This window comes from Protopterus annectens, chromosome 6.part0 (genome assembly GCF_019279795.1).
Source record: "Protopterus annectens isolate FY-2018-M chromosome 6.part0, PAN1.0, whole genome shotgun sequence".
Classification (NCBI taxonomy): Eukaryota; Metazoa; Chordata; order Ceratodontiformes; family Protopteridae; genus Protopterus; species Protopterus annectens.
In genome coordinates, this window is record NC_056737.1 from 817,175,362 (window position 1) to 817,202,748 (window position 27,387).

A 27,387-nucleotide genomic window follows, 5' to 3' on the forward strand; every position below is an offset into this window, starting at 1 on the left:
CTGGGTCTTTGTTGCCATCATTTGAAAGTAATGTGTCAGTTACCTTTGTTTGTCTGGTGTGAGATAAGCCATCTGGGCAGTTGTATTTACGCTTGCACCCAGGAATATTATCTCTTTAGGGGGCACTAGTTTTGATTTCTTTTCGTTTACTGTGTACCCTAGGCAAATTAGCAATCTTTTTACAAATGCCAGGTGCTTTAGAAGAATGTCCTTGCTCTCTGCTTGTATAAGGCAGTCGTCCAAGTAGGGATATATTTGAATTCCTTTTTGTCTGCAAAATGCAATTACTGGTGCCATGCATTTTGTGAAAACCCTGGGCGAAGTAGATAAGCCAAAGAGCAGTGCAGAGAATTGATAATGCATTGAGCCTGCTATAAATCGGAGGTATCTTCTGCACGATTTCTGATTGGAAAGTGCAGGTATGCCTCCTTGAGATCCTCAGTAACTAGCCAAGCCTCTTTGCCCAGCATGGGCAGGAGTTGTTGTAGTGTTAACATTTTGAATTTGGAACATCCACAAAGGTATTTAGGATTGACAGGTCCAGTATTGGTCTCCATGCTTTGTCCTTTCAGGTACTAAGAAAAGGCGTGAGTAAAATCCTTGGCCCTGTTCTTCTTGTGGAACTTTTTGAATAGCTCCCATATCCATAAGAGCAGCAATCTGTTTTTGTGCCTCTGCCCATTGGTTTTGTGGCAGTTTTGGCATACCTTTTGGTTTTGGAAGCGTGTGGAAGTGAAACCTGTACCCTTGAGAAACTATATTCAACACCCATTGGTCTTGGGTGATCACGTGCCAATTTTTTGAAAAAAGTGCTAGCTTTCCCCCTAGGGGTGCTGTCAACTTTTAAGAACTTGGCATTTGAAGAAGGAAGTCATTGTGACTGTTTCCTATAAGGTTGTGATTTGTCTTCTCCTCCTTTGGGGGCTGTAGCACCCCATTGTTTGGGTCTGTAGGAGCCTTGGGGCTGAGATCTGCCTCTTTGTGGCCTGTCTGACACTGGAAAGGACCAATGTTTTGAAGGCCATTTTCTGCTAAATCTAATTGGTTGAACCTGTAAGAAATCTTTCACAGTTTGCATTGACTTTGCTTTATCCTCCATTTTCTTTAACACCTCTTTTGCCTTAACACCAAACAAAGAATCATGCTGTAGTGGAGCATCCAATAATTTCACTTTAACATGGTCAGGTAAACTTTGTTCTTTCAACCAAGCGTGTCTTCGAATAACTGAGCCTGTAACTGCAGCTCTACAAGAAGCCTCTAATGAATCAAAACCACATTGCAGAGTATGCTTTCCCACTTGTTCAACTGCATGCAATAAATCCTGCATTTCTTTACTGTCAAGACTTTTCTATATTTGTAACCATTTTCTGCTTTAACAATGACATGAGATACTGTTGACATTTAAGCATGTGAAACTGACAGTTTAAAGCTCTTACAGCTGAAGTAGCAGAAGTGTAAACTTTTTCCCCCCATCTGTCCAGAGCTCTGGAATCCCTATCTGAGGGGACTGGAATTTTGGCAGTGGAAGCTTTAACCCCCTTAGGACCCTGACAAATTGCTTCTGGGTCTGCAGCGGGGTTTTTCTAAAGAAATTTATGAGAGTCAGGGACCCTGTAGTACCTGTCTGGCTTAACTGGTGCAGGGGGTAAAGAATCTGGAGACAGACTGGATTCAGAAAAAACATCATCTACAATATCAAGCACAGGGGGGATAGCCAGAGGCCTGTGCTGAGGCAATAAAAGGAAATATCTGAGCCTTTTCTTGGATTCTGAGTAATCCTGGCTCTCTCAATGGAAATGCTCCCTCATGGTATGCAGGGTTTCCCCAAAAGAATAATCCTCAGGCGGTGAGGCTGAAGGAATGGACTCTTCAGCATCAGAGTCCTCATAGGGAGGGAGAGAATAGCCCTGATCAGCAGAAGAATCAGAGGAAATGGAAACCCGATCAGAGGAATCATAATCAGTTTCTTGCCTAGGCCTTTTGTCAGGAGGGGGAGGGGAGCCCCTGATTAAAGTAATAAGGTCTTCGGCCATTTTAAGCATCTGTTTCTTTGGTATGGATGACTGTTCTGGAGAATGCTGCACTTATTTCCTTGTCTTTAATGGTGTTTTGGACTTTGCCTTTGCTGCTGTAGTAGCCTTAATTGTAAGCAGTGAAGGTCTGAAAACACCCTCAGAAGCCGGTGCCTGCTCAGCGGCTCCGGACCCATCTGAGGGTATAGTTTCCATAGGCTCAATACCTTGAGTTTCCACAGGCCTCGGTGTCTCCACATGGCTGTCGGTTACGGCCTGTGGCTCTGAGGTAGCGGGTGTCAGGGACTGTGAAGGCGTCTCACTGAGAACCAGCGAACCGGCGACTGGCCTAGAAGAGGCTTCGTCAGTTTTGGACCTCGGATGCCTGTCTTTTTCTTTGTCTTTACGTTTTTTATACATTCCGGTCGTCGGCTGTTCCGATGGCATTACATAATTAAATCATCGTCCAAAATAATGTAAGGCAAAATCAAACTGACGTTTAATAGTGCGTTTATTGAATCTAGCACAAAACCGACAACTAGTGATGTCGTGGTCAGGGCCTAGGCAAGGAATACAGTAAGAATGAAAATCCTTATGAGGTATTTGCTTCCCACAAGAAATACAATTATTAACTTATCTGACATCGGTCTGGAGCAAGAAAAAGTTTCCCCAATGGGGTACTTAGCTTTAATGAAGACTTTGGTTCTGAAATTCAATTTTGAAAATCTCAGGAGACGGCCGACCGGCACTTGCGAACTGCTTTTGCTTCGGGCACCGCACGGCAAGAAAGACTGAAGAAAATGGCGTCGGCTGCATCTTTTATACCCCTGGCGCACTGACGTCAGGGAAGAGGCGACAGCAACCGACGCCGGACCAGGACTTTGGAATTCAGTCCGACTGCGGGTAGCCTGCCAGCAGGATAACCCAAGTGTAATGACTGCAACAGTGAAACACAATGAACATCTGAAATGCTCATTTATCTATTTTTCCACTCAGCAGTTAGTTTTCACTTTTCTCATTTTTTGTATTATTGAATTCTCTTTTCTTGTTTTTGCAAAAAAAAAGTCCTTATAGTAAAAAAAAAAAAAAAAAAAAAAAAAGTCAAGGCTTTATCTTCCTAAGCAACAGCTGTCAACCTGTGCACACAGTTCTTCATTTTGGTATCCCGGCATACAGTTATAGCTGCTTCTATGCTACTTTTCTAAGCTGCATTTGGACACATTACATAAACTACACTTGCTACACTATGAACCTACCTGATGTATTGTACTTTCTATCTTTTAAGATGCAAAATACTTATTTTTAGCACAACACATTTGATTATAATCTTTAACAAACACAACAAAAATCCCTGACATTCATAAACATTCCTTCTTGCAGAAATACTGCTTTACTGATTCCAAGTGTGGAATATTAATTGTAAACAAAAATAATGAAAGCATTAATAACCGATTTCTCTCTTTATGGTACTGAAAAGTTATGCTTACATTTTCCCAAACACCTCCAAGTGCATCGGAGATATTTTTGCATCAAAGTTACTGGAAGCCTTATCTTGAATCTGCACCATACACTGCCCTGCTTCCCACCAAGTCTCTGAGAATTATTCAGCCATCACAATTTTCTCATCTCCCTTGTATTTCACATCTTTATTTGTCTAGGATATATATTCCATCTGGATGTCAATTAAAAAATCTTCAGTCAGGATGTGAATTTACTTGCATGTCCTCCGCGCGGTCGAGTGGCATTTGAAAGACATGCGTGAATGGGCCTGCCTTCGTTGAATGTTGGGTGTCGAGCTGGCATCTCGGCACTGTAAAAATGTACTGCCAATCATTAGAGGACCGGAGTTCCGCTGTGGCGACCCCTAACTGGGGAAAGACGAAAGAAGAAGAAGAAATGGCCTTTTTTTTACTAATTACTGGTTTTCTTAATGGGAGAGCAGCAGTTAACGTGCTTCTAAGCTGACAATCATCATATAAAGACCCAATCTATATTTCATTTTCATTTTCAAAAGCAAGTGCTGTGGAGCTTCTCTGATTTGTCCTGTTACCATCCACAAAGCACGGACATGAATTTATTTTTAGAGGATATTGATCTCATAGACAATGAATGTAAGGCCAGAGAAGACTAACAAAAAAAAAAAAAAAAAAGTCATACCGGGGTTTAGATCTGGATTCTTAAACTCTTGTTTTTTTACATACTCTTGCCTGGAACAGTAAGACTGGCTCTCTAGCCAGTCCCTACAGTGGGCCCTTCTCTGTCAATGTTAGATGTGGATGAAGGCTACTCACTGCTTTCTTTAATGGCAATTAATCACAAAGGCTAAAACACTAACATTTGAAACAGTCAAAATGGTGAAGTCCCGAGCAAAAAAATGAAACTTCAGTGGTGATTCTGAGTTTTGATTGTACATGCATTTAGCAGTGTGCATTTAGGCTTCTAACACAGGAAACACTCAACAGGAAACAATTGAAATGATACAAAATGCATGAGCATCTACGAAGTACTGGAGGTTCTAGGATTTAATGCAAAATTTAAACTGACTACAGGATGCCATAACAACAGCCTAAGGAGTGGGGGGTTATGTGCCTTCAACACATGTACTTTAGAGAAAAAGTGCAAGATGATACAGGAATGATGTGCCGAAGTACAAAAAGGGTGTACCAAAGTATTCATCCAACTACAGGTAAGACTTCTGGATATGCCTAGAAGCATTTCACTAGCATAATTCTGCTTTCACTGCTTACTGAAAATAAAGATGTTCTTAATTCTACCATTAGCAAATTAAACTGTATTTGCACAAAAAAACAAACATTTAAAGCAAATCTGAACAATCCTGCATCTGCATTTTTAAATCCGTACCTTTCATCACAGTAGGAAAATTTCATGTCTAAGCTATGGCGACTCAAAAACGTCTTGCTGTCCAATGGAACCTCAATATTCGATGGATGTGGGATAGGTTCACAGATTAACACAAGACAAGTCAGTGGAGGCTCCTTGAATCCGCAATGTGTCTGATCACTGCCAGATTCATAAACCCGAATATGACCAGAGCAGTGAAGTACCTATTGGAAGTAAACATTAAATATTACTATCCTTACTACTAAAAATATTTATAAATGTACTCAACATTTTTCACAAATTATGAATAATTCACCAATAAGAACATGTCAGTCATTGCCATGTTTCCTATTCTTCTGGCTAGGTGCTTTTCATTTTATTTGCATTATATCATCAGCCATGTGTCTTAATACTAGGAGCCCATCATTTACATATCTACTCCACAAAACGGGATTTTAATGTTAATTTAATCCACCTTTCAAATGAGATGTTAAACAGAGGTCCCATCTGCCTGAGTTGGGTAAGTTCAGGTGTACGTAGAAAGATCCCATGACACTCATGAAAAACAGCAGAAGAATTTCCCTAGTGCACTGGTCAAATTTCCCCTAATCAGCATAAATACCACCACAAAAAAACACTTCATCTCTATGAGGAAAAAGAAACACAATATCAATGTTATTAATACAAGGCTTTAGTGATAAATCCCGGCTGGATGTCTTTTCCAAAAAGACAAATCAATACACAAAAATGTTTAAAGTCTATAGCTATCATGTTCTCTTGTCCCTAAATTCAAGATCTCTTCATATTAGCAGGCTAATCCAACATACTGCCATGATGGTTGACTCAAGATAAATGTCTGTAAAAGTTAAGTCACCATAATATGGTCCAGCAGACTGTTCTTACCAGTGAAGTGGACACTATTTACGGGTCAATTATACCCATCATCTACCCACCCTGGCAATAAAAGTGTGTGTGATGGCTGATCATGTGTTAATACAGCCTGATGGGTGCCACTGTTGATTTGAATCCCAAGCAGTAAGCTATCAGGGTGCAAGGTGCTAGACTATTCTATCAGAACCAGTTTGGAAGGCCGACTACTTGGGTAAGTCTAGTCAAAGGAGGCCAGACTGCTAGAGCCACAGATGGTACTGTAAAATCTGGGGGAAAAAAACATCATGGGACCAAAGGGATATGGCAGCCAACTCTGTCAATGGCAGACCAAGCAACGCACAAGAAACACGTGTACAGACAGACATAAGTGCACCTGTGAGCCAGCAGGCAAAACTGCCCAAGGGTACACAGAATACAACTGTCCACCCACCACCCCCATCCTCCAACAAAGAAATGAACCATGAATATATCTAGCCAACAACATGATCACCTTGGGAGGGATACTCACAAGAATGCAGTACTGCTTTATGGATTAAAAAGACCCTTCACTCCACCTAGTTCCTACACCCCCCCCCCCCAGGAAATAAAGTGGACTAAGAAATAACTGGTTCGCTTCCAGTATGGCTCTGAGCTAAAAGGTGTGCGAGTATACTCTCTCCTCAAAATCAACACCGAGGTTACAATAATTTAGTGTGGAGACCAGAAAAACAATCTCAATAAGGTTGTTGGATTGCAACTTACTGAATGTAGAAGAAGAAAGGGGAGAGTGTAATCCTGCGACCAAACATGTCAGCAAAACATGTACCATTGTCAGATGCAAGATCCGGTAGTTCAGAAGCTGACTTAATGGACCCAGAAGAATGTCTGGGATGACAGCCAAAATGGACAAGATGTATGTGATGATCATAAAAAATGAGCTCTGCATTATTGGACTACATTAAAAGCAAGGGCAAGAAGACACAGGAAGTTGAATGTAGCCTTATTTCAAATTCTGATATACCACACCATTCACTTAACAGGGTCCATTTGGAACACACAGTTTAACAGAGCTGGAGGCTGGCAAAGAGTTTATTAAAGAAAAATTAATGGAAACTGAAGACAGGGAATGAAAGGATAACCTGTAAATTGCAAATACACCACACAGCATGGAGGACAAATGCTGTTTAAACTTTATGTTTCAGAAATTAATTGAACAAACTGGTCTACAGAAAGGGAGAGAAGGACTGTTAGAGCACAAAGGGTCTGCCTGACCTCTAGGTTTGTTCAAAGGATTCTAAAACTGGTTCGCTTCCAGTATGGTTCTGAGCTAAAAGGTGTGCGAGTGTACTCTCTCCTCAAAATCAACACCGAGGTTACAATAATTTAGTGTGGAGACCAGAAAAACAATCTCAATAAGGTTGTTGGATTGCAACTTACTGAATGTAGAAGAAGAAAGGGGAGAGTGTAATCCTGTGACCAAACATGTCAGCAAAACATGTACCATTGTCAGATGCAAGATCCGGTAGTTCAGAAGCTGACTTAATGGACCCAGAAGAATGTCTGGGATGACAGCCAAAATGGACAAGATGCATGTGATGATCATAAAAAATGAGCTCTGCATTATTGGACTACATTAAAAGCAAGGACAAGAAGACACAGGAAGTTGAATGTAGCCTTATTTCGAATTCTGATACACCACACCATTCACTTAACAGGGTCCATTTGGAACACACAGTTTAACAGAGCTGGAGGCTGGCAAAGAGTTTATTAAAGAAAAATTAATGGAAACTGAAGACAGGGAATGAAAGGATAACCTGTAAATTGCAAATACGCCAGACAGCATGGAGGACAAATGCTGTTTAAACTTTATGTTTCAGAAATTAAATGAACAGACTGGTCTACAGAAAGGGAGAGAAGGACTGTTAGAGCACAAAGGGTCTGCCTGACCTCTAGGTTTGTTCAAAGGATTCTAAAACCTACACTAGTTAGGGTGCAAAATTATCAATTAAAGGAGTATATTTTGAGCTTGTTGTGGACTAAAGTCGAATACATGCAGCTGGGTGACACTAGAATCCGGCAGATCATTATAACATGTAGAGACTAGTGCAAAGAGAAATAGGTTTAAACCCTACCTCAGATAATTAGCAACAGTACTCAGCAAATCACAGAATATGTTTTTCCTACTGGAGTGAAAAGTATATTTAGACCCAAAGGCAGTGCTGTCAGATATAGATGCTTTTACTCAGAATCAGCACCTGGATGGAGAATCTGATCAGCTAGCTTTGGAAAGAGATCAGAGACTGCCTCAGGAGAGATGGCCAATGAAGCTCTTCCTGCTACTTAAGAAAAAGATGGTTGAGAAGCAGGAGGAGGAGGAGAATTTTTCTTAAGAGATTCTGGGAATTGCTCTCAATGGCCCAAAGTGCAGCTGAGGAGATACTGGAGAAGTAAGTGGGGCTTCCATTTTAGCAGCCAGGAGAGTGGCTTACATTGCTGTAATGGGGAAAGTAAAGATTATTTTGGAAGTTGCCTATTAGGAGTGTTGGAACTCTTAAAGAGTTAGCACTGCTAAAGGGGGGACTCTGTACAGGTATTTTTCCCAGGTCACCCGGCTTATTTGTAACTTAGTACGATCGGCATAACTGATTTTTTTCTCGCTGGTTGATTACTGGATCATACTGGTATAAAAAAAGTTATCTACTTACCATAATGTTCCATCTGTGTTCTCCACTGTCATTCTTCCTCAACTGCTGGGTTTAGATCAGACTCGGCCATTACTAAAGCTCGTGCCAAACAAAAAGCTCTTGAGCTCCTCCATTACCCATCATGCACCAACCCCTAACATACCCCAGATCTTGTTTGCTGATTTACCTAAAGTAGGACATACTAATGTATGTACCCTACAAAAGAAATGAGAAGTTATGTACCTACCCATAACGTTCCATGTTAGTTGTCTTCTTCTCGCCTTCTTTCTTGCTGGATGGGTTCGGAGCCGATCCTCAGCTCCGACTCGGCTTATGCCAAAGCTCGAGAGCTATTTTTACCGGCTCGAGGTAACCCTATATCCCACAATGCTAGGCGCTAACTACCCAGATCTCGTTTGATAGCTAACACTATAGCAGTTTTGCCCCCAGAACAAAGGAGAGAATGGCATACCCATGCAGATAGCTATCCCAAGAAAAGGGTAACCACTGGAGACCATAGTGGGAGAAAGGCAAGACTCCTTAGGATGCTAATGGTCTGTCCAGGCTAGGGGGTTGGAGGGCAGGACGCAAGAAAGAAGGCAAGAAGAAGACAACTAACATGGAACGTTATGGTAGGTACATAACTTCTCAATGTTAAGTTGTTAATCTCGCCTTCATTCTTGCTGGATGGGACCGCATCCCTAGCACCTTAACCCTGGGTGGCTCGTTGGAACAGACTCTTGAGGACTGTGGAACCAAAGTTAGCTCGGCTTCTGGAGGCCATGTCCAATTTGTAATGAGAAATAAAGGTATGGGGAGAGGCCCATGTGGCTGCCGCACAAACTGAATCTAAGGGCAACCTGTCCTGAAAGGGTATAGACGTAGCTAAGGCTCTAGTTGAATGGGCTCTAGGTCTTGAAGGAAGCTTCTGACGCCTCAGTTCATAGATGAAAGTGATGACAGAGGCCAACCATCTAGAAAGGGTTACTTTGGAAACTGGAAGGCCTTTCTTCCCTTCAGCATAAGATAGGAAGAGCTGGTCGGATTTCCTAATTTTCTTGGTTCTATCCAAGTAGTAACGGAGTTGGCGATGAACATCCAAGAAATGCAACTTTTGTTCCGCTCTGTCAGAGTAATTAGGGAAGAAAACTGGGAGATCGATAGTCTGGTTTAGATTTGCCTCAGAAGATATCTTGGGTAATAAGGAGGGGTTTGTTCTGAGGGACACTATCTTTATGGAAAACAAGATAAGGAGGACGAATGCAAAGGGCGTGAAGTTCTGAGACTCTCCTCGCAGAGGTTATGGCTACTAGAAACAAAGTTTTCCAAGAGAGTAACTTCAAGGAACAGGAAGCCGCAGGTTCAAAGGGAGGGAGAATCAAGGAGGTTAAAACTGGATTCAAATCCCACTGCGGTGGGGGATGTCTAACCGGGGCTTGAATAAAAAGATACCTTTGAGGAATGCTTTACAAAGTTTATGAGACATAATGGAGGAGTCTGCCAAGCCAACATGAAAATTTGAAATGGCTGCTAACTGGACTCTGATAGTGGAGGAAGAAGAACCCGAATTATAGAGTTCGGCCAAAAAAATCTAAGACCGATTGGATAGCAGCCACAAATGGGTCTATGTTCCTAGATTTTGCCCAGAAGGAAAAACGTTTCCATTTGCTGGCATAAATCCTCCTGGTAGAAGATTTGTGAGAAGCTAAAATGATGCCATGTACCGAATGGGAGATAAAAGGAAGCCTGGCTAAGGTTGGAAGTGCAGCAACCAAGCTGTGAGGTTGAGAGAGGGGAGAAATTGATGCAGCTTGCCCGACTGATGGCTCAAGAGATCTGGAAATGGGTCCAGATGCCAGGGCTGCTCCAAGAGGTAATGGTGCAGGAACGGAAACCATATTTGTTGAGGCCGGTACGGAGCAATGAGGATCATCGTGGATCTCAAGGCAGTAGCTGTTCTGGGGTGTAGCGAAAAGATCGCAGCAAGGCTGACCCCATTTTTTGAAAATTTCTTCCACTACTGACTGCTTGAGAGACCACTCGTGCGGCATGAGAATGGCTCTGCTCAGCCTGTCCGCTATGACGTTGGACCTCCCGGGGATATGCATTGCTATCAGAAACCATTGAGAGGAGATCGCCCACTGCCAAAGTCTGAGTGCTTCTCAACATAAGGGATAGGACTTGGTTCCGCCCTGCTTGTTGATGTACCACACTACAGACATATTGTTCGTCTGAAATGCAATCGTCCCGATGGGAAGAGAGTCCTGAAGGGCTTGCAACGCTAAAATAACTGCTTTCATCTCTAGGACATTGATGTGCAGATGGCACTCGAAAGGTTGCCAAGTGCCCTGGATTGTCCTGCCCTGAAAATGCCCCCCCCAACCGATCAGGGAGGCATCCGTTGTCACTGTAGCAACCGGGGGGGGGGACTAAGGGTCTGCCCTGAGACACTTGAAGGGAGAGCATCCACCAAGACAGGTGTTTCTTGCATGATTGAGTTATCAAAATGTAGTGTGACATCGGGAGCTGCTGGAAGGACCACTGAGAGAACAGCATCCATTGCAGGAGTCGCATGTGGAATCGAGCTAAGGGAAGTAACGTAATGGCAGCCGCCATGAGACCTAGAGTCTTCAGTACAAACTTGGCCTGAATTTTGTTGTTCTGAAACAGGATATGAACATGTTCGAGAATATATGCAATTCTTTGAGCCGTCAGTTTTGCAGAGAGTTCGACTGTGTCTAATATGGCGTCTATGAAGGTAACTAGACTGACAAGGCGACAAGGCAGACTTTTCGAAGTTTATGGAGATACCTAGCTCTTCGCAAATCTGAATGGTGTAATCTCTGGATTGAATAAGTTGACGCCTGGTGGTGGCGGTAAGGAGCCAGTCGTCTAGATATGGAAACATCTGGAATCCTTGACGCCTCAGATGAGCCGTAACCACTGCCATGCATTTGGTGAACACTCGGGGGGGCTGTAGTGAGACCAAAGGGCAGGGCCTTGAACTGGTAGTGACTGGCTCCCAGCCGGAAGCGGAGAAACCTTCTGGAGCATCTGTGCATTTTGATGTGGTAGTACGCATCCTGAAGGTCTATAGAGCACATCCAATGGTCCTGACCCAAAAAGGGTAGAATGGACTGTAGCGTGACCATCTGGAACTTCGTTCTTTGAACAAACTTGTTCAGTTTGCTGAGATCCAAAATTGGTCTCCAGTCCCCTGTATTTTTTGGTACTAAAAAGAACTTGGAGTAGATTCCGGATCCTTGCTGGTCTGCTGGGACTGGCTGGATGGCCCTTTTTCTTAGCAGTTTTGAGATTTCTAATACTGCTTGTTCCCTTAGACCGGGTGGAACATCTGGAAGGAGCCTGTTTGGCTGTTCTGGGGTGTGGACAAAAGGAATTCTGTAATCCTCGGATATGACCGACCGTACCCATGTGTCTTCGGTAAGGGAAAGACAGGCTTTTGGGTACAGTGATAATCTTCCCCCGACTGGCTCCGAAGGTGGACAGTCGGGCAGCTTCTCAGGGATGCTGGAAGGGTTGGCCAGAGACAGCTTCTCTGCTACCCTGATTCTGCAGACCCCCTCTGCCCCTGGGGCGGCGTCTATTGTTGTTCCCTCCCCTGCCTCTAGAGGGGAACTCGCCTCATGCGTCTGGCGCAACTCCCTGTGGTTTGTGGAACCACATCTTTCCACCCTTCTGACCCTTGGGGTATGGTCTGGATGGGGTGGAAAAACAGACTCCCACGGCAGAGAGAGTCTTGCCGTCTTGTTCGCATCTGGTCAAAGTATCCTTCACCTGAGGTCCAAACAACACCGAACCATCAAAGGGAGAGTTGGTGAAGGACGCCTTGAAGGGGTCAGCAAAGTTACAAAGCCGCATCCAGGCATGCCATCTTAAGGCCACACCTGTGCCTGCAGCCCTACTCGCCCCATCGGCCGCATAAGAAATAAGCCGCATGGAGGAGTTAACAATCAAGTTTAGGGTTGTCAGCTGGGAGTTGATTTTGTCCTGAGACCCTGCAGCTGTTGGATCCTGTAGTGTGTCACCCATTTCTTTGAGTAAGTCTCGTTGAAGACGGGTGAAATGACATAAGTAATTCAGCGACCGCATGGTAAAGGTCGCTGAAGAAAACATCCACTTGCCATACTTATCCATGGTCCTAGATTCCTTATTAGGAGGATGGATAGGTACCGAAGGATCAGTCAGTTCCTTCTTAGTGGCTGCCGCCACCACCATGGCATCAACAGGGACACCCTTGGTCAAAAATTGTTTATCAGCAGAGGCTGTGATAAATTTCGAAGGCCTCCGCGGGGTTGGTTCCATCGAGTCAGGGGCCGTCCAAGCCTTCCTGGCCACCACTTCCATAAGGGGGTCAAAGGGCGGAGACACACAGGAGGTGGAAGGGCGAGAACCAAACGCCTCTAGGTAGACCGACTTGTCCTCGGAAGGGTTGAGGGTAGACCAGTTCCCCCTCTGCTTGAAGATCTCAAGGATGTCAGAGGAGACGACATCCTCAGAGGGGGATCTTGGGGACCCCTCCGACTCATCCAAGTCGGTATCAGATGTGACGGACTCAGGGGAGTCCAGATGTTTCCTCTTACATTTCCTCTTCTGAGCGGGCTCCCCTGACGGATCAGGGGAGTCCTCAGAAGAGGAGGATGCTCCCAATGGGGGCCCCTGAGGCGTAGGATCTCTACGGTCAGGGTCAAGAGGATGAGTAGAAGCAGGCACTACAGTGGGAGGAGCTGAAAGGAGCCGACCGAGGAACAGGCACAGGGGACAGCACACTCCTCATGACCTCGAAAGCACCCCTATCAGGCAGAGAAGAAGGTCCCCACTCCGAGGAGATAAGGACCCCTCCCGGCACCGAGAGTGTTGGCTCCGAGGCCGATGTCGGAGCCGAACTCACCTGCGCAGAGGCTCCGAGAGGGAGAAAGTACAGTTTTGTACCTACCATAAATGTAGATGTCCGATAGGTATGCATCTGCAGTCATAACATATGGGTTGTCCTGCCTCAGGCAGCCCTTCGGTCGGCCGGATTCCAAAGTCTGGGTCTGGCCTCGGCTGATGTCGCACTTTCCCCGACGTCAGAGCGTCTGGGGTATAAAAGCATCAGCCAACGCCATTTTCCTCAGTTTTTCTTGCCCCAGATGCTAGGTGCCCTCTAGGAAGGCTAAATTTGGATAAATGCTGAAAAGTTCCAAACATTTGCAAATTATATACATGTATAAATAAACAAACAAATACACCATAATAGATTCCCCCAGCTAGCTAAAAGAGTGGTAAGCACCCTAGGAATACCACAGAGGGGAAGGAGGGAGGGTAATCCTGACTGCAGATGCATACCTATCGGACATCTACATTTATGGTAGGTACAAAACTGTACTATGTCCTTCAAGGATGCATCTGCAGTCATAACATATGGGTAGAATACCATAGCCAATCTGGGGGAGGAGGTACTAAGAAAAGGATGGTGTAGTTAAGATCCCCTGCAGTACTGCAGTTGCAAACCCTGCTCTGGATCTAGAGTATAAAGGTAGATTGTAATGCTTGGCAAATGTATGCACGGAGCTCCAAGTAGCAGCTTCTAAAATGTCCTTGGTAGCCACCCCCCGTAGGAAGGCTGTAGTGGTGGCCGTGGCCCTTGTGGAGTGAGGCCTGATATTTTCAGGAACTGACTTTCCATGAAAGGAGTAGCAAAGCAATGCAATTTCCTATCCATTTTGAAATTGTCTGTTTGGAAATTGCTCTTCCTTGCACCCCAGTTGCATATGCTACAAAAAGTTGGTCAGTTTTTCTGCTAGTTTTTGTTCTGTCCAAGTAGTAGCGTAGTTGCCTGTGTATATCCAGGGTGTGCAAAAGTTTTTCCCCTCTATTCTGTGGATTAGGGAAGAACGTAGGCAAGTGAATAGCTTGGTTCAAGGATATCCTAGATTCCACCTTTGGCATGAAAGTAGGATTGGTTCTTAGTGACACCCTGTCCTGGTGGAAAATAAGAAAAGGCTGCACTGCCATTAATGCTTGTAACTCAGATACTCTTCTTGCTGAAGTGATTGCCAGAAGGAATGCAGTTTTCCACGATAGAAACTGTAGATCCGCTGATGCTGCTGGTTCAAAAGGAGGTAATGTCAGTTTCTCCAGCACAAAGTTGAGATCCCAGGCAGGAAGAGGGGGTCTTCTTGGAGGTTTAATATTTTTGATTCCTCTCAGAAATTGTCTGATGAGAGGGTGTGAGAAGATAGGTGGATCCACATTGTATTCTGCTGAAATTGCTGAAGCATGAATCTTAATGGAAGAATAGGACAGGCCATTGTGGAACAATTCTGCTAAGTATTCTAGGATATGTGTTAGGTTTGCCACTGTGACATCTGTGCCCTTTGATGTGCTCCAAATGAGAAATCTCTTCCATTTAGCCGAGTATGTCTTCCTTGTGGAAGGCCTGCGAGCCTCCAGGATAATGTCCTTTACCCTCTGAGATAAAACAGTTTGATTGGGGTTTAAGGAATTTTCCAGGCAGTTAGCTGCAATGTTTTCAAGTTGGGATGCAGGGTCTTGAAATTGTTCTGCATCAGAAGAAGAGGCCATAGGGGGAGAGGCCATGATTTTGCCTGAGACATGCTTCTCAATAATGGATACCAGTGTTGTCTTGGCCAGTCCGGAGCTTTTAGTATCACTTTTGGCTGTTCCTCCCTGATCTTCAGTAGAACCTTGTATATCAATGGGGGAGGTGGGAAGGCATATACTGTTAGGGCTTTCCAGCTGAAAGAGAGAGAGTCCACCCTCCAAGCCTGTGGGTGGTATATGTCCTTGAGCAGAATGTCTTCAGTTGATTGTTGAGTGGGGAGGCGAACAAATCTATCTCCGGCATTCCCCATGTCTTTGCTATGAGTTGGAAGATGTCTGGGTGCAGCATCCATTCGTGTGCATCCATGGTAGTTCTGCTTAAGCTGTCCGCCAGTGTATTTTCTTTCCCTGGCACAAATTGGGCCTGTAGTTGGATATTGAGATTCAGGCATAGTTCCCACAGATTCATAGCCATCCGGCATAGAGGGTAGGAATGTGCCTCCCTGCTTGTTTATGTACCACATGACCGTGGTGTTGTCTGTCCTTATTAACAGGTGTCCTTGTTGGAGGAAGGGCTTGAATGCCTCGATTGCATGCCTCACTGCCAGCATTTCCTTTTGGTTTATGTGCATGCTTAGCTGTCCTTGAGGCCATAGGCCTTGGATACATTTGTCCTCCATGTGTGCTCCCCATCCTCGGTCTGAGGCGTCCATGGTGATGGTCTGCCTTGGTTTTGGTGTGTTGAAAGGCAACCCTCTGTTGGACTGGCAGGCCTGAGCCCACCACAGGAATTCCTTTTGAAGGCATGGAATGATTGGTATCATGGTTTCTAAACTGTGACTGTGCTGAGACCATACACTCCTGAGGTACCATTGCAATTTTCTCATATGCAGCCTGGCCTGTGGTATTAGAAGTATGCAGGATGCCATGTAACCCAGGGCCTACAGGATTTTCCTTGCAGTAAGCTGAGTTTGTCTTGTCAGAATCATGAAGTAGTCTGGAAGTTGCTTTTGTTTTTCTTCTGTGAGAAAGGCCATTTGGGTGGTTGTGTCCAGATCTGCACCCAAAAAGGTTATCCTTTGGGATGGTACTAGTCTTGACTTTTGGATGTTGACTGTGTATCCCAAGGACTGTGGCAGGTGTATGACATAGGCCAAGTCCTTTATCAAATTTTCCTTGTTGTCCGCTTGTATTAGGCAGTCGTCCAGGTATGGGTAAATTTGAATTCCCTGTAGTCTGCAATGTGCAATTACTGATGCCAGGCATTTCGTGAATACTCTGGGCGCAGTAGATAAGCCAAAGGGCAATGCTGAGAATTGATAATGCTCTGATCCTGCAAGAAATCTGAGGTGTCTTCTGCAGTTTGGTCGAATAAGGACGTGCAGGTAAGCCTCCTTGAGATCTAGAGTCACCAGCCAAGACTCCTTGCCCAGCATGGGAAGAAGTTGCTGTAGGGTCAGTATTTTGAATTTTGGCACAATGAGATAAGTGCTCAGTGCGGACAGGTCGAGAATAGGCCTCCATTGATTTTCCTTTCTTGGTACAAGGAATAGTCTGGAGTAAAATCCTTGGCCTTGTTCTGAACATGGTACCTTTTCTATAGCTTTCATCTGAAGTAAATTGCTGATTTGTTTTAAAGCCTCTGCCTTCTGATTTGGAGGAAGGTTTGGCATTCTGCCTCTTTTTGGCAAAGTGTGAAAGTGGAACCTGTATCCTTTGTCTATTATTTGTAATGTCCATGTATCCTTTGTGATATAATGCCAGTTTTTTGAGAATAAAGCCAGCTTTCCGCCCAAGAGTGCTTCTAGTTGATCCCTGGTAGGCGGAATCAGAGTTAAGTCATTGACCTTGACCTGTTGTAGTAGTTGTTGTTGTTGCTGTTGCACTACTCCTCTGGTTGGCAGGCTGCCACTGACGGCCTCTGTATGAGCCCTTCGATTGACCTCTGCCTCTAGGGCGCCTGTTCCTGCCTCTCTGGGCTCTGTCCGAGTCTGGAAAGGACCAATTCTTAGTAGGCCAGTTTCTGCTGAATCTCAGTGGTTGAACTTGGAGGAAATCTTTAACTGTTTGCACAGATTTTGCCTTTTCTTCAACCTTTTTTAAGATCTCCTGAGCAGAGGAGCCAAATAAATTTTGTTTCTCCATTGGAGCATCCAGGAGTTTAGCTTTGACATGGTCTGGCAAAGATTGCTCCTTCAGCCAGGCATGCCTACGAATAACTGCCCCAGTCATAGCTGATCTAAATGAAGCCTCCAGTGCATCATAGCCACATTTTAAGAAATGATTACTAACCTGTTGTGAGTTGTGTACCAAATCCTGAAGGGATTTACTGTCTAGGGGTTCACGGTCTAGGGGTTCAGGAGAAGAATGTTTCTTATTAATTTCATCTAACAAATATTCCTGGTACTGTATCATATGAAATTGACAGTTTAATGCCCTGACAGAAAGAGTTGCAGAAGTATACACCTTCTTTCCCCATCTCTCTAAAGCTCTAGACTCTCTGTCAGAGGGTAGAGGATTTTTGGCAGTAGCGGCTGCAACCCCTTTAGGGCCCTGAGAAATAGTTTCTGGGTCTGCAGAATGGGCTTTATACAAGTGGAAATGAGAATCCGGAACCCTGTAGTATCTATCAGGCTTGGCAGGGGCCGGAGGGAGAGTATCAGGGGCCGTACTGACATCACTGTATACATCATCAATTACATTTAGAACAGGAGGTATAGCTAAGGGCCTATGCTGAGGCAAATGCAAAAAGGTCCTTAATCTTTTTCTAGAATCAGAGAAATCCTGACCTTGCCATTGAAAATGCTCTCTCATGGAGTGTAGAGTCTCACCAAAGGAAAACTCCTCAGGAGGAGAGGCCGAAGGGATAGTTCCTCTGCATCTGAATCCTCATAAGGCGAGTAAGCCCCTTCCTGGTGGTCTGACAACTCAGATCCATCCGTGGAATCATCTGAGGAGTGTGGATCAGAGGGGTCAGCCCTGGGCCTTTTGTCTGGAGGAGGTAGAGAGGCCCTGTCTGGGTGAGGTTGTGAACCCCTAATTAAGGAAATAAGGTCCTCAGCAAGGCTGAGGATCTGTGAACTAGAGGTAGGCCTCTGGGATGTAAGTTTGGGAGGCAAAGCTTTTGAAAGTTTGGCAGCTTTAGCCCTTGAAAAGGCCTTAATGGACATTGAAGCAGGGGGCCTAGCTGCCCCATGTGCAGGGGTAGAAATGTCCAAAGGAATGGTGTCGGACAATTCCTGCACACTAGCTTCGGTAGGTAGTTCTGAAGCCGACTCAGCCGGGGCCTCTCGGGCCTCGGTGGTCGGAAGTATGGTTTCGGAAGAAGGAATAGCCGAGGACTCGGTTTCGGCCGAAACAGAGACACTCGCAGTAGGCCTAGCCGTGGTTTCAGCCGAAACCGCGGGCCGTGAGTGTCGGTCCTTTTCCTTGCGTTTTTTGGCCATATGCGAAGTCGATGTCTCCGACGGCATTTTATAAGCAAAAGTGGCTCCAAAAAATTCCTCTGCAAACTCCGACCGACGTCTAAGAGTTCGTCGGTTGAAGGAGGCACAGGCTAAGCAGGCCGATACGTCGTGGTCTGGGCCTAAGCAAGGAAGGCAGTAAGAATGGAAATCCTTATGAGGTATTTGTTTCCCACAAGTTAAACAATTATTTACTTTGTCTGACATCGGCTGAGGCAAGAAAGAGTCCCCAACGGGGTACTTAGCTTTTTTCAAAGTCTTCGGTAGCTGGAATCACTGGATCTGACCGACCAGCACTTGCGAACAGCTTCTGCTTCGGGCACCGCGCGGCAAGAAAGACCGAGGAAAATGGCGTCGGCTGATGCTTTTATACCCCAGACGCTCTGACATCAGGGAAAGTGCGACATCAGCCGAGGCCAGACCCAGACTTTGGAATCCGGCCGACCGAAGGGCTGCCTGAGGCAGGACAACCCATATGTTATGACTGCAGATGCATCCTTGAAGGACATCAGGTCGGACAAGGGTCTGACGCCACTAGCCCCCCTCGGAGCCGACGAGGGAGTCACGGCGTCCGGATCCCTCCAAGGATGGCACCATAGAAGAAATTAGAGCCGATGACGGAGCCGAAATGGGTGGTATCGGCTCTGACGTGTCGACGGTCCCGGCTCCCACAAATTCCGGCTCCGAACTCAAGGGAAGAGTCGGCGGAGGAATCGATGATGGAATGGGAATAGCCACTGTCTGTTGAAAAGGGCTATGAAGCATCTGGGCCAGTACCTGCGACTTAAGGAGTCTACTAACCACCCTCTCGAGGTCATGGTCAGAAAGCCTGGAAGACCGAGAGGAATGGGACCGGTGACTGCACTCCGAAAGCAAAGGAGATCTCGGAGCCGAGTGGACAGACTCCAAAGAGGGGGACCTGGAGCGCTTACGGGTCAAAGTCAGCTCCGACAAAACTATCGGAGCCGACTGAGATTTTGAAGCGTCGGCTCCGGCTGCAGCCAATGCCAAAGCAGAAGTAGCACCACTGGTCGGAGGCTCTAAACTCAGAGCCGATGATTTAGTGAGCTTAGAAGGCTTGCACGACGAAGACTTGGCCGGGGAGCCTTCAGGCTTTAATAAGCCTCTCAAAATCAATTTGTTCCTGCGTTCCTGCAGGACTCTTGGACTGAATGCATGGCAGACGGAACAAGAGTCCTGCAGGTGCAGAGGGCCTAGGCAATACATGCAAGAAGTGTGACCGTCTGTCAGAGACATTTTCTGAGAGCACGAGTCACACTTCTTGAAGTCTGAGACCTTGGATTCCTTAGACATAGTGGAACACACCCAAACACCACACACTACAGTAAATAAACGAAACCTAGTTCAGTCACAACACCACACCAAAGACTGAAACTACAAGTAATTTACCCAAAAAGACTAACTTGGCCCTAAGGCCTAGATGTATAAGGGAAGGGCCGGGGGGGGGGTAGAAAAATAGACCCAGAAGGTAACTATACAAGTCGGGTTACTCTAAGTAGGGGACAAGGGTATAAAGAACACTAAACTGAAATAAAAAGGGAAAAAAATCTTACCCAAAAAGCTGTTCTTTTTGAAAAATTACCAGAGCCGGCAAAAACGCAACCTCGCAGCTAAGTGGCAAACGAGATCTGGGTAGTTAGCGCCTAGCATTGTGGGATACAGGGTTACCTCAAGCCGGTAAAAATAGCTCTCGAGCTTTGGCATAAGCCAAGACGGAGCCGAGGATTGGCTCCGAACCCATCCAGTAAGAATGAAGGCGAGATTGACAACTTAACATCTTCTATTATTTTATTCTTCCAGAAGTCTATTGTGATAAGAGTCGGGGGGGGGGGGGTTGAGAAAGAATGAAAATGGACAATAAAAATGGAACATTATGCTAAGTACATAACTTTTTTATTTGATGCTGTCAATTTTCATTTTATCTTTAACTGTTGGGGCAGAGTCCCCAGCTACTTAAAATCTTGGGTGTACTCTAAGGAAGGATATTCCTGAGCACAGTTGAGCCAAAGGCTGCTCTTCCCCTTCAGAACAGATCCAATTTGTAATCAGTGATAGAAGTATGAGGATTGGTCCAAGTTGCAGCTGCACATATGTCGCCCATGGAAGCTATATACAGAAACACTGAAGACTTTGCCATGGACCCAGCTAAATGTGCTCTTAAAGATCTTGGTAAGGACAGACCCAATTTGTTATACATAAATGATATGCAATCCCTGGATAGGGTTATCTTTGCAACTGGTTTTACCAATTCAGCATCCGAAAAGGCCACAAATAACTGGTCTTACTAATTTATTTTGTTCAATGCAAGTAAAAACTTAACTGTCTGTGAATATCTAGCAAACACAACATATAGTCACCTTTGTTTGCAAATTATTGAAAGAAAACTGACAAATTAATGGACTGATTGCTACTGGATTCTGACACCACCTTAGGAAGGAAAGAAGCGCTGGTACATAATGTGACTCTGTCCTTATGAAAGATCAAGTAGGGAGGTTTAGAGGACAATACTTAAAAGTTACAAAATTCTTCTAGCAGAGGTAATGGCCACTAGAGAGATAGTTTTCCAGGTCAGGAATTTAAGATCACATCTAGCTGCTGGTTCAAAGTGAGAATGATTTAAGGCCTGCGGTACCAAGTTTAAATCCCATGGAGGAATAGGATCTTTATACAGGAGTCTTAGGAGTGTACCTCTCAAAAGTTTAGAAAAGGGAACAGAATAATTCTCAAATCCAATGTGAAAATTAGAGATTGCTGCTAACTGAGTTTTAATGGTAGAGGAATTCATTTTCTCATTAAAAATCATTGCCAAAAAATTCAAGTATACTATGTACAGGAGTTGAGAAAGGTTCAATGTATTTCTGTTGTGCCCAGCAAACAAACCGTTTCCAATTGCTTGTGTAAAGTTTTCTTATAGAAGGCTTATGGGAAAATAAAAGAATATGATGAATGGGGGAAGACGGTGTTGGTTGTCTGGTTATTAATTGAATTGGAGAAACCACACTGTCACAGCTTGAGGTTTGAGATATCCAGGTGAATCATACCTGTCAGGTGAGACAGGAGATCTGGAATCCAATCCAGAATCCAAGGCTGGTAAAGCAGATGAGGCCCTAGGAAAGGGAACCAAATCTGCTGAGGGTCTATATTACAAGATCAAATGTTTAGGTGACCGAACACCTAAACATCGAACTTGTAATATCGAACCTAAACATAATGAATGGCACAGGGAAAAACATCCGTTGGCCAGGAAAATAAAAAAAACTTTACACCCAAATTAAGTGGGGGGCTTTGACCCCCCCCACACACACACACACACCCTAACTAAATATATCAACTCCAAGATCACTCTATAGTAGACAAAAAGTACAGTTGTGTACACTTACCATAAATGTAGATGTTCGAGTGTATGCACTGTTGTAGTCATCACACTTGGGTTATCTGCCTTCAGGTAGCCCTCAGTCGGTCTGAATACCAGAGTCTTGGGATTTCTGTGTCGGATGCTGTCGCCTCTTCCATGATATCAGGTCGTCAGGGGTATAAAACATGCAGCCAACACCATTACATCAGTTTTTCTTGCCTAAGATGTCAGGAGCCCTCAAAATAGGAAGCAATTACAAGGTGTGGAACACCTCCTGTAAAAAGTAAATACAACTGCCATAAGATATGGCCAAAAAAGAGGATAGGTAGAAAGTATAGAAAAGTCAGAGGGCTGGAGGGAGGGTAATCAGGACTGCAACAGTGAATACACTCGAACATTTACATTTATAGTAAGTGTACACAACTGTACTATGTTCTTCGTGTTTCACTGTTGCAGTCATTACACTTAGGTGGATTCCCAAAGCGGAGGAAGGGTGGAGACAGTCAAGAAGTATTAGGGCTGGCTAGCAGGCCTTGTAAGACTGCTGTTGCAAATCCAGCTCTGGATTAAGAAAAGATAGGCAAGTGATAATGCTTGGTGAAGGTGTGTACAGAACTCCAGAGTGCAGCTTCCAGGATGTCCCTGGGTAGGGACTCCCCTGAGAAATGCTGTAGAGGTTGAGGTAGCCCTAATGGAATGAGTTTTGATCCCCTGTGGGGTAGGTTTTCCAATGGTGTTTGTGTTAGAAATGGATGCAGTATGCTATCCATTTGGAAATGATTTGCTTTGAAACGGCCTTGCCCTCTGCCCCTGTAGCAAAGCTGACTAGCAGCTGGTCAGATTTACTGAAAGGTTTAGTCCAGTCAAGGTAGAACCTGAGCTGTCTGTGCATGTCCAAGGAGTGCAGGATCGCTTCCCCTTTATTCTGAGGATTAGGAAAAAAGGTTGGTAAATGGATGGATTGGTTTAAAGCCACCCTGGATACCACCTTGGGCATAAATAATGGGTTAGTCCTGAGGGAAACCCTGTCCACATGGAAGATAATGAAGGGTTCCACCACCATAAGGGCCTGTAACTCAGACACTCTTCTTGCTGAAGTGATGGCTAGAAAGTACAGTTTTGTACCTACCATAAATGTAGATGTTCGAGTGCTAATACAGCTGCAGTCATAACAGATGGGTTCTCCTGCCGTCAGGCGGGTCCTCGGTCGGCCGAATTCCAAAGTCTAGGTCCGGCATCGGTTGTCGTCGCTTCTTCCCTGACGTCAGTGCGACAGGGGTATAAAAGAACCAGCCGACGCCATTTTCTTCAGTTTTTCTTGCCCCAGATGTCAGGTGCCCCCAGAAAGAAGGCAATACATAAAATTATGTAATAATGCAATGCAATATAATCAAAGACCAGTAGTTGCAAGCAAATACACCATAAAAGAAGACCCCTAGAGGGGAAGGAGGGAGGGAAACCTGGACTGCAGCTGTATTAGCACTCGAACATCTACATTTATGGTATGTACAAAAAGTACAGTTTTGTACCTACCATAAATGTAGATGTCCGATAGGTAGTCTGCAGTCCTAACATATGGGTTGTCCTGCCTCAGGCAGCCCTTCGGTCGGCCGGATTCCAAAGTCTGGGTCTGGCCTTGGCTGATGTCGCACTTCACCCGACGTCATAGCTGCTGGGGTATAAAGGCATCAGCCGACGCCATTTTCCTCAGTGTTTCTTGCCCCAGATGCCAGGTGCCCTCTAGGAAGGCTAAATTTGGATAAATGCAAATAATTCCAAACAGTATAAAGCAAAAAATATATATATATACATACAAACAAATACACCATAATAGATTCCCCCAGCTAGCTAAAAGAGGGGTAAGTACCCTAGGAATACCACAGAGGGGAAGGAGGGTGGGTAATCCTGACTGCAGATGCATACCTATCGGACATCTACATTTATGATAGGTACAAAACTGTACTATGTCCTTCAAGGATGCATCTGCAGTCCTAACATATGGGTAGAATACCATAGCCAAACTGGGGGAGGAGGCACTAAGATAAAGATGGTGTAGTTAAGATCCCTTGCAAAACAGCAGTTGCAAAACCTGCTCGATCTGGAGTATAAAGGAAGATTATAATGCTTGGCAAATGTATGCACGGAGCTCCAAGTAGCAGCTTCTAAAATGTCTTTGGTAGCCACTCCTCGTAGGAAAGCTGTAGTGGTGGCTGTAGCTCTTGTGGAGTGAGGCCTGATATTTTCAGGAGTTGTCTTTCCATGAAAAGAGTAGCAAAATCTAATGCAATTTCCTATCCATTTTGAGATTGTCTGTTTTGAAATTGCTTTTCCTTGCACTCCTGTTGCATATGCTACCAGAAGCTGGTCAGTTTTTCTGTTGGGTCTTAGTTCTGTCCAGATAGTAGCGTAATTGTCTGTGCACATCCAAGGTATGTAGTAGTCTTTCCCCCCTGTTCTGTGGGTTGGGGAAGAATGTAGGTAAATGAATCGCTTGGTTCAATGATACCCTGGAGACCACTTTTGGCATAAAAGTAGGATTACTTCTCAGAGACACTCTATCCTGATGGAAGATAAGGAAAGGCTGTACTGCCATTAATGCCTGTAACTCAGATACCCTTCTTGCTGAAGTGATTGCTAGCAGGAAAGCAGTTTTCCAAGATAAGAACTGTAAGTCTGCTGTTGCTGCTGGTTCAAAAGGGGGAAGTGTTATTTTTTCCAGCACAAAGTTGAGATCCCATGTAGGTAAAGGTGGTTTCCTTGGAGGCTTTACATTTTTGATTCCTCTCAAGAACTGCCTGAGTAGAGGATGAGAGAAGACAGGAGGATCCATGTTGTACTCTGCTGAAATTGCTGATGCATGAATCTTAATGGAGGAGTAGGACAGGCCATTGTGGAACAGTTCTGCTAAGTATTCCAGGATGTGTGCTATGTTTGCCAATGAGACATTTTCTCCCTTTGCCGCACTCCAAATGAGGTATCTTTTCCATTTGGCTGAATAAGTTTTCCTTGTAGAGGGTCTGCGTGCCTCCAGGATAATGTCCTTAACCCTCTGAGATAAATCTGGTTTATTCTGTTTTATGCAATATTCCAAGCAGCTAGCTGCAGTGTTTTCAAGTTTGGATGCAGGGTCTTGTAGTTGTTCTGTGTTAGAAGTAAGGGACATACAGGTAGAGGCCATGAGTGTGTCCGAGACGTGCTTCTCAGTAGCGGGTACCAATGTTGCCTTGGCCAGTCTGGAGCTATCAGGATTACCTTTGGCTATTCCTCTCTGATCTTCAGTAGGACTTTGTACATCAAAGGAAGAGGTGGAAATGCATATGCTGTCAGGTTTTTCCAGCTGAAGGAAAGGGAGTCCACCCTCCAGGCAAGTGGGTGGTATGCTTTTGAGCAGAATTTCTTCAATTGGTGGTTGTGTGGGGAGGCGAACAGGTCTATCTCTGGCATTCCCCATTTCTTTGTTATGGTCTTGAAGATATCTGGATGCAGCATCCATTCGTGAGCATCCATGGTAGTTCTGCTTAAGGTGTCTGCTAGTGAATTTTCTTTTCCTGGTACAAATCTGGCCTGTAGTTGAATGTTGAGATTCAGGGCCAAATTCCACAGGTCCATTGCCATCCGCATAGAGGATATGAGTGTGTACCTCCCTGTTTGTTGATGTACCACATGACTGTGGTATTGTCCGTCCTTATCAGCAGGTGACCTTGTTGGAGGAATGGTCTGAATGCCTGGATTGCATGTTTCACTGCCAGCATCTCCTTTAGATTTATGTGTAGATTCAGCTGGTCTTGGGTCCATAGGCCTTGTATACACTTGTCCTCCATGTGTGCCCCCCAGCCTAGGTCTGAGGCGTCCGTGGTGATGGTCTGGCTTGGATGTGGTTTGTGGAAAGGCAATCCTCTGTTCATCTGACAGGCCTGAGCCCACCACAGGAATTCTTTTTTCAGTCATGGAATTATTGGAATCTGGGCTTCTAGACTGTGCTTGTGTTGAGACCATAAATTCCTTAGGTACCATTGCAACTTTCTCATATGCAGCCTGGCATGCGGGATCAATATTATGCAGGATGCCATGTAGCCCAGGGCTTGCAGGACTTTCCTTGCAGTAAGCTGAGTTTGTGTTGTTAATGTCATGAAATAGACTGGTAGTTGCTTTTGCTTTTCTTCTGTGAGAAAAGCCATCTGAGTTGTTGTATCCAGTTCTGCACCCAAAAAGGTTATCCTTTGGGATGGTACTAGCCTTGACTTTTGAATGTTGTCTGTGTACCCCAAGGCTTGCAACAGTTGTATGACATTTGCCAAATCTTTTGTTAATTTTGTCTTGTTGTCCGCTTGTATTAGGCAGTCGTCCAGGTATGGGTAAATTTGAATTCCCTGAAGCCTGCAATGAGCAATTACTGATGCCAGGCATTTCGTGAATACTCTGGGCGCAGTAGATAAGCCAAAGGGCAATGCTGAGAATTGATAATGCTCTGATCCTGCAAGAAATCTGAGGTGTCTTCTGCAATCTGGTCGTATAGGGACGTGCAGGTATGCCTCCTTGAGATCTAGAGTCACCAGCCAAGACTCCTTGCCCAGCATGGGAAGAAGTTGCTGGAGGGTCAGCATTTTGAATTTTGGAACAATGAGGTATGTGTTCAGTGCGGACAAGTCGAGAATAGGTCTCCATTGATTTTCTTTTCTTGGTACAAGGAATAGTCTGGAGTAAAATCCTTGGCCTTGTTCCATAGGTGGTACCTTTTCTATAGCTCTCATCCTTAGTAAGTTGTTGATTTGTTTTGAGCCTCTGTTTTTGGCTTGGTGGAAGGTTTGGCATTCCTCTCTTTTGGTAGAGTGTGGAAGTGAAACCTGTAGCCCTTGTCTATTGTTTGTAAAGTCCATTTGTCTCCTGTAATGCAATGCCAGTTGTCGGAAAATAAGGCTAGCTTTCCGCCCAGGGGTGCTTCCAGTTGTTCCCTGGTAGGCGGAACCAGAGCCAAGTCATTGTGTCTGTCCTGTGGAAGTGGTTGTAGTTGCAGCTGTGGCAGCACTTCTCTGGTTGGCAGGTTGCCACTGATGTCCCCTGTAGGCACCCCTAGATTGACCTCTGCCTCTTGGCCTATTTCTGCCTCTCTGTGCTCTGGAGGTGTCTGGAAAGGACCAATTCTTCGAAGGCCAATTTCTGCTAAACCTCGGAGGTTGGACCTGTAAGAAATCCTTGACTGTTTGGACAGATTTTGCTTTTTCTTCCACTTTCTTTAGAACCTCCTGTGCAGGGGAGCCAAACAAACTTTGTTTCTCCATAGGAGCATCTTGGAGTTTTGACTTAACATGGTCTGGTAAGGATTGCTCTTTTAACCAGGCATGCCTTCGAATCACTGCTCCAGTCATAGCTGATCTAAAGGAAGCCTCCAGTGCATCATAGCCACATTTTAAGAAATGATTACTGACCTGCTGAGAGTTATGTACCAAATCCTGAAGGGACTTGTGGTCTATAGGTTCAGGAGAGGACAGTTTTTTATTTAGCTGGTCTAACAAAAATTCCTGGTACTGAATCATGTGAAATTGACAGTTTAAGGCCCTGGCCGAAAGAGTAGC

General features: G+C 44.9%; 1 protein-coding gene across 1 annotated transcript in view; it reads right to left on the reverse strand.

Moving 5' to 3' along the window:
- Positions 1–27,387, reverse strand: part of HIF1A (hypoxia inducible factor 1 subunit alpha) — a 1,533,321-nt gene that overhangs the window by 907,166 nt on the left and 598,768 nt on the right. The window contains exon 6 of the mRNA XM_044074492.1: positions 4,875–5,077. Within this exon, the coding sequence (XP_043930427.1) occupies positions 4,875–5,077 (203 nt within the window). The remainder of the gene's footprint in view (positions 1–4,874; positions 5,078–27,387) is intronic.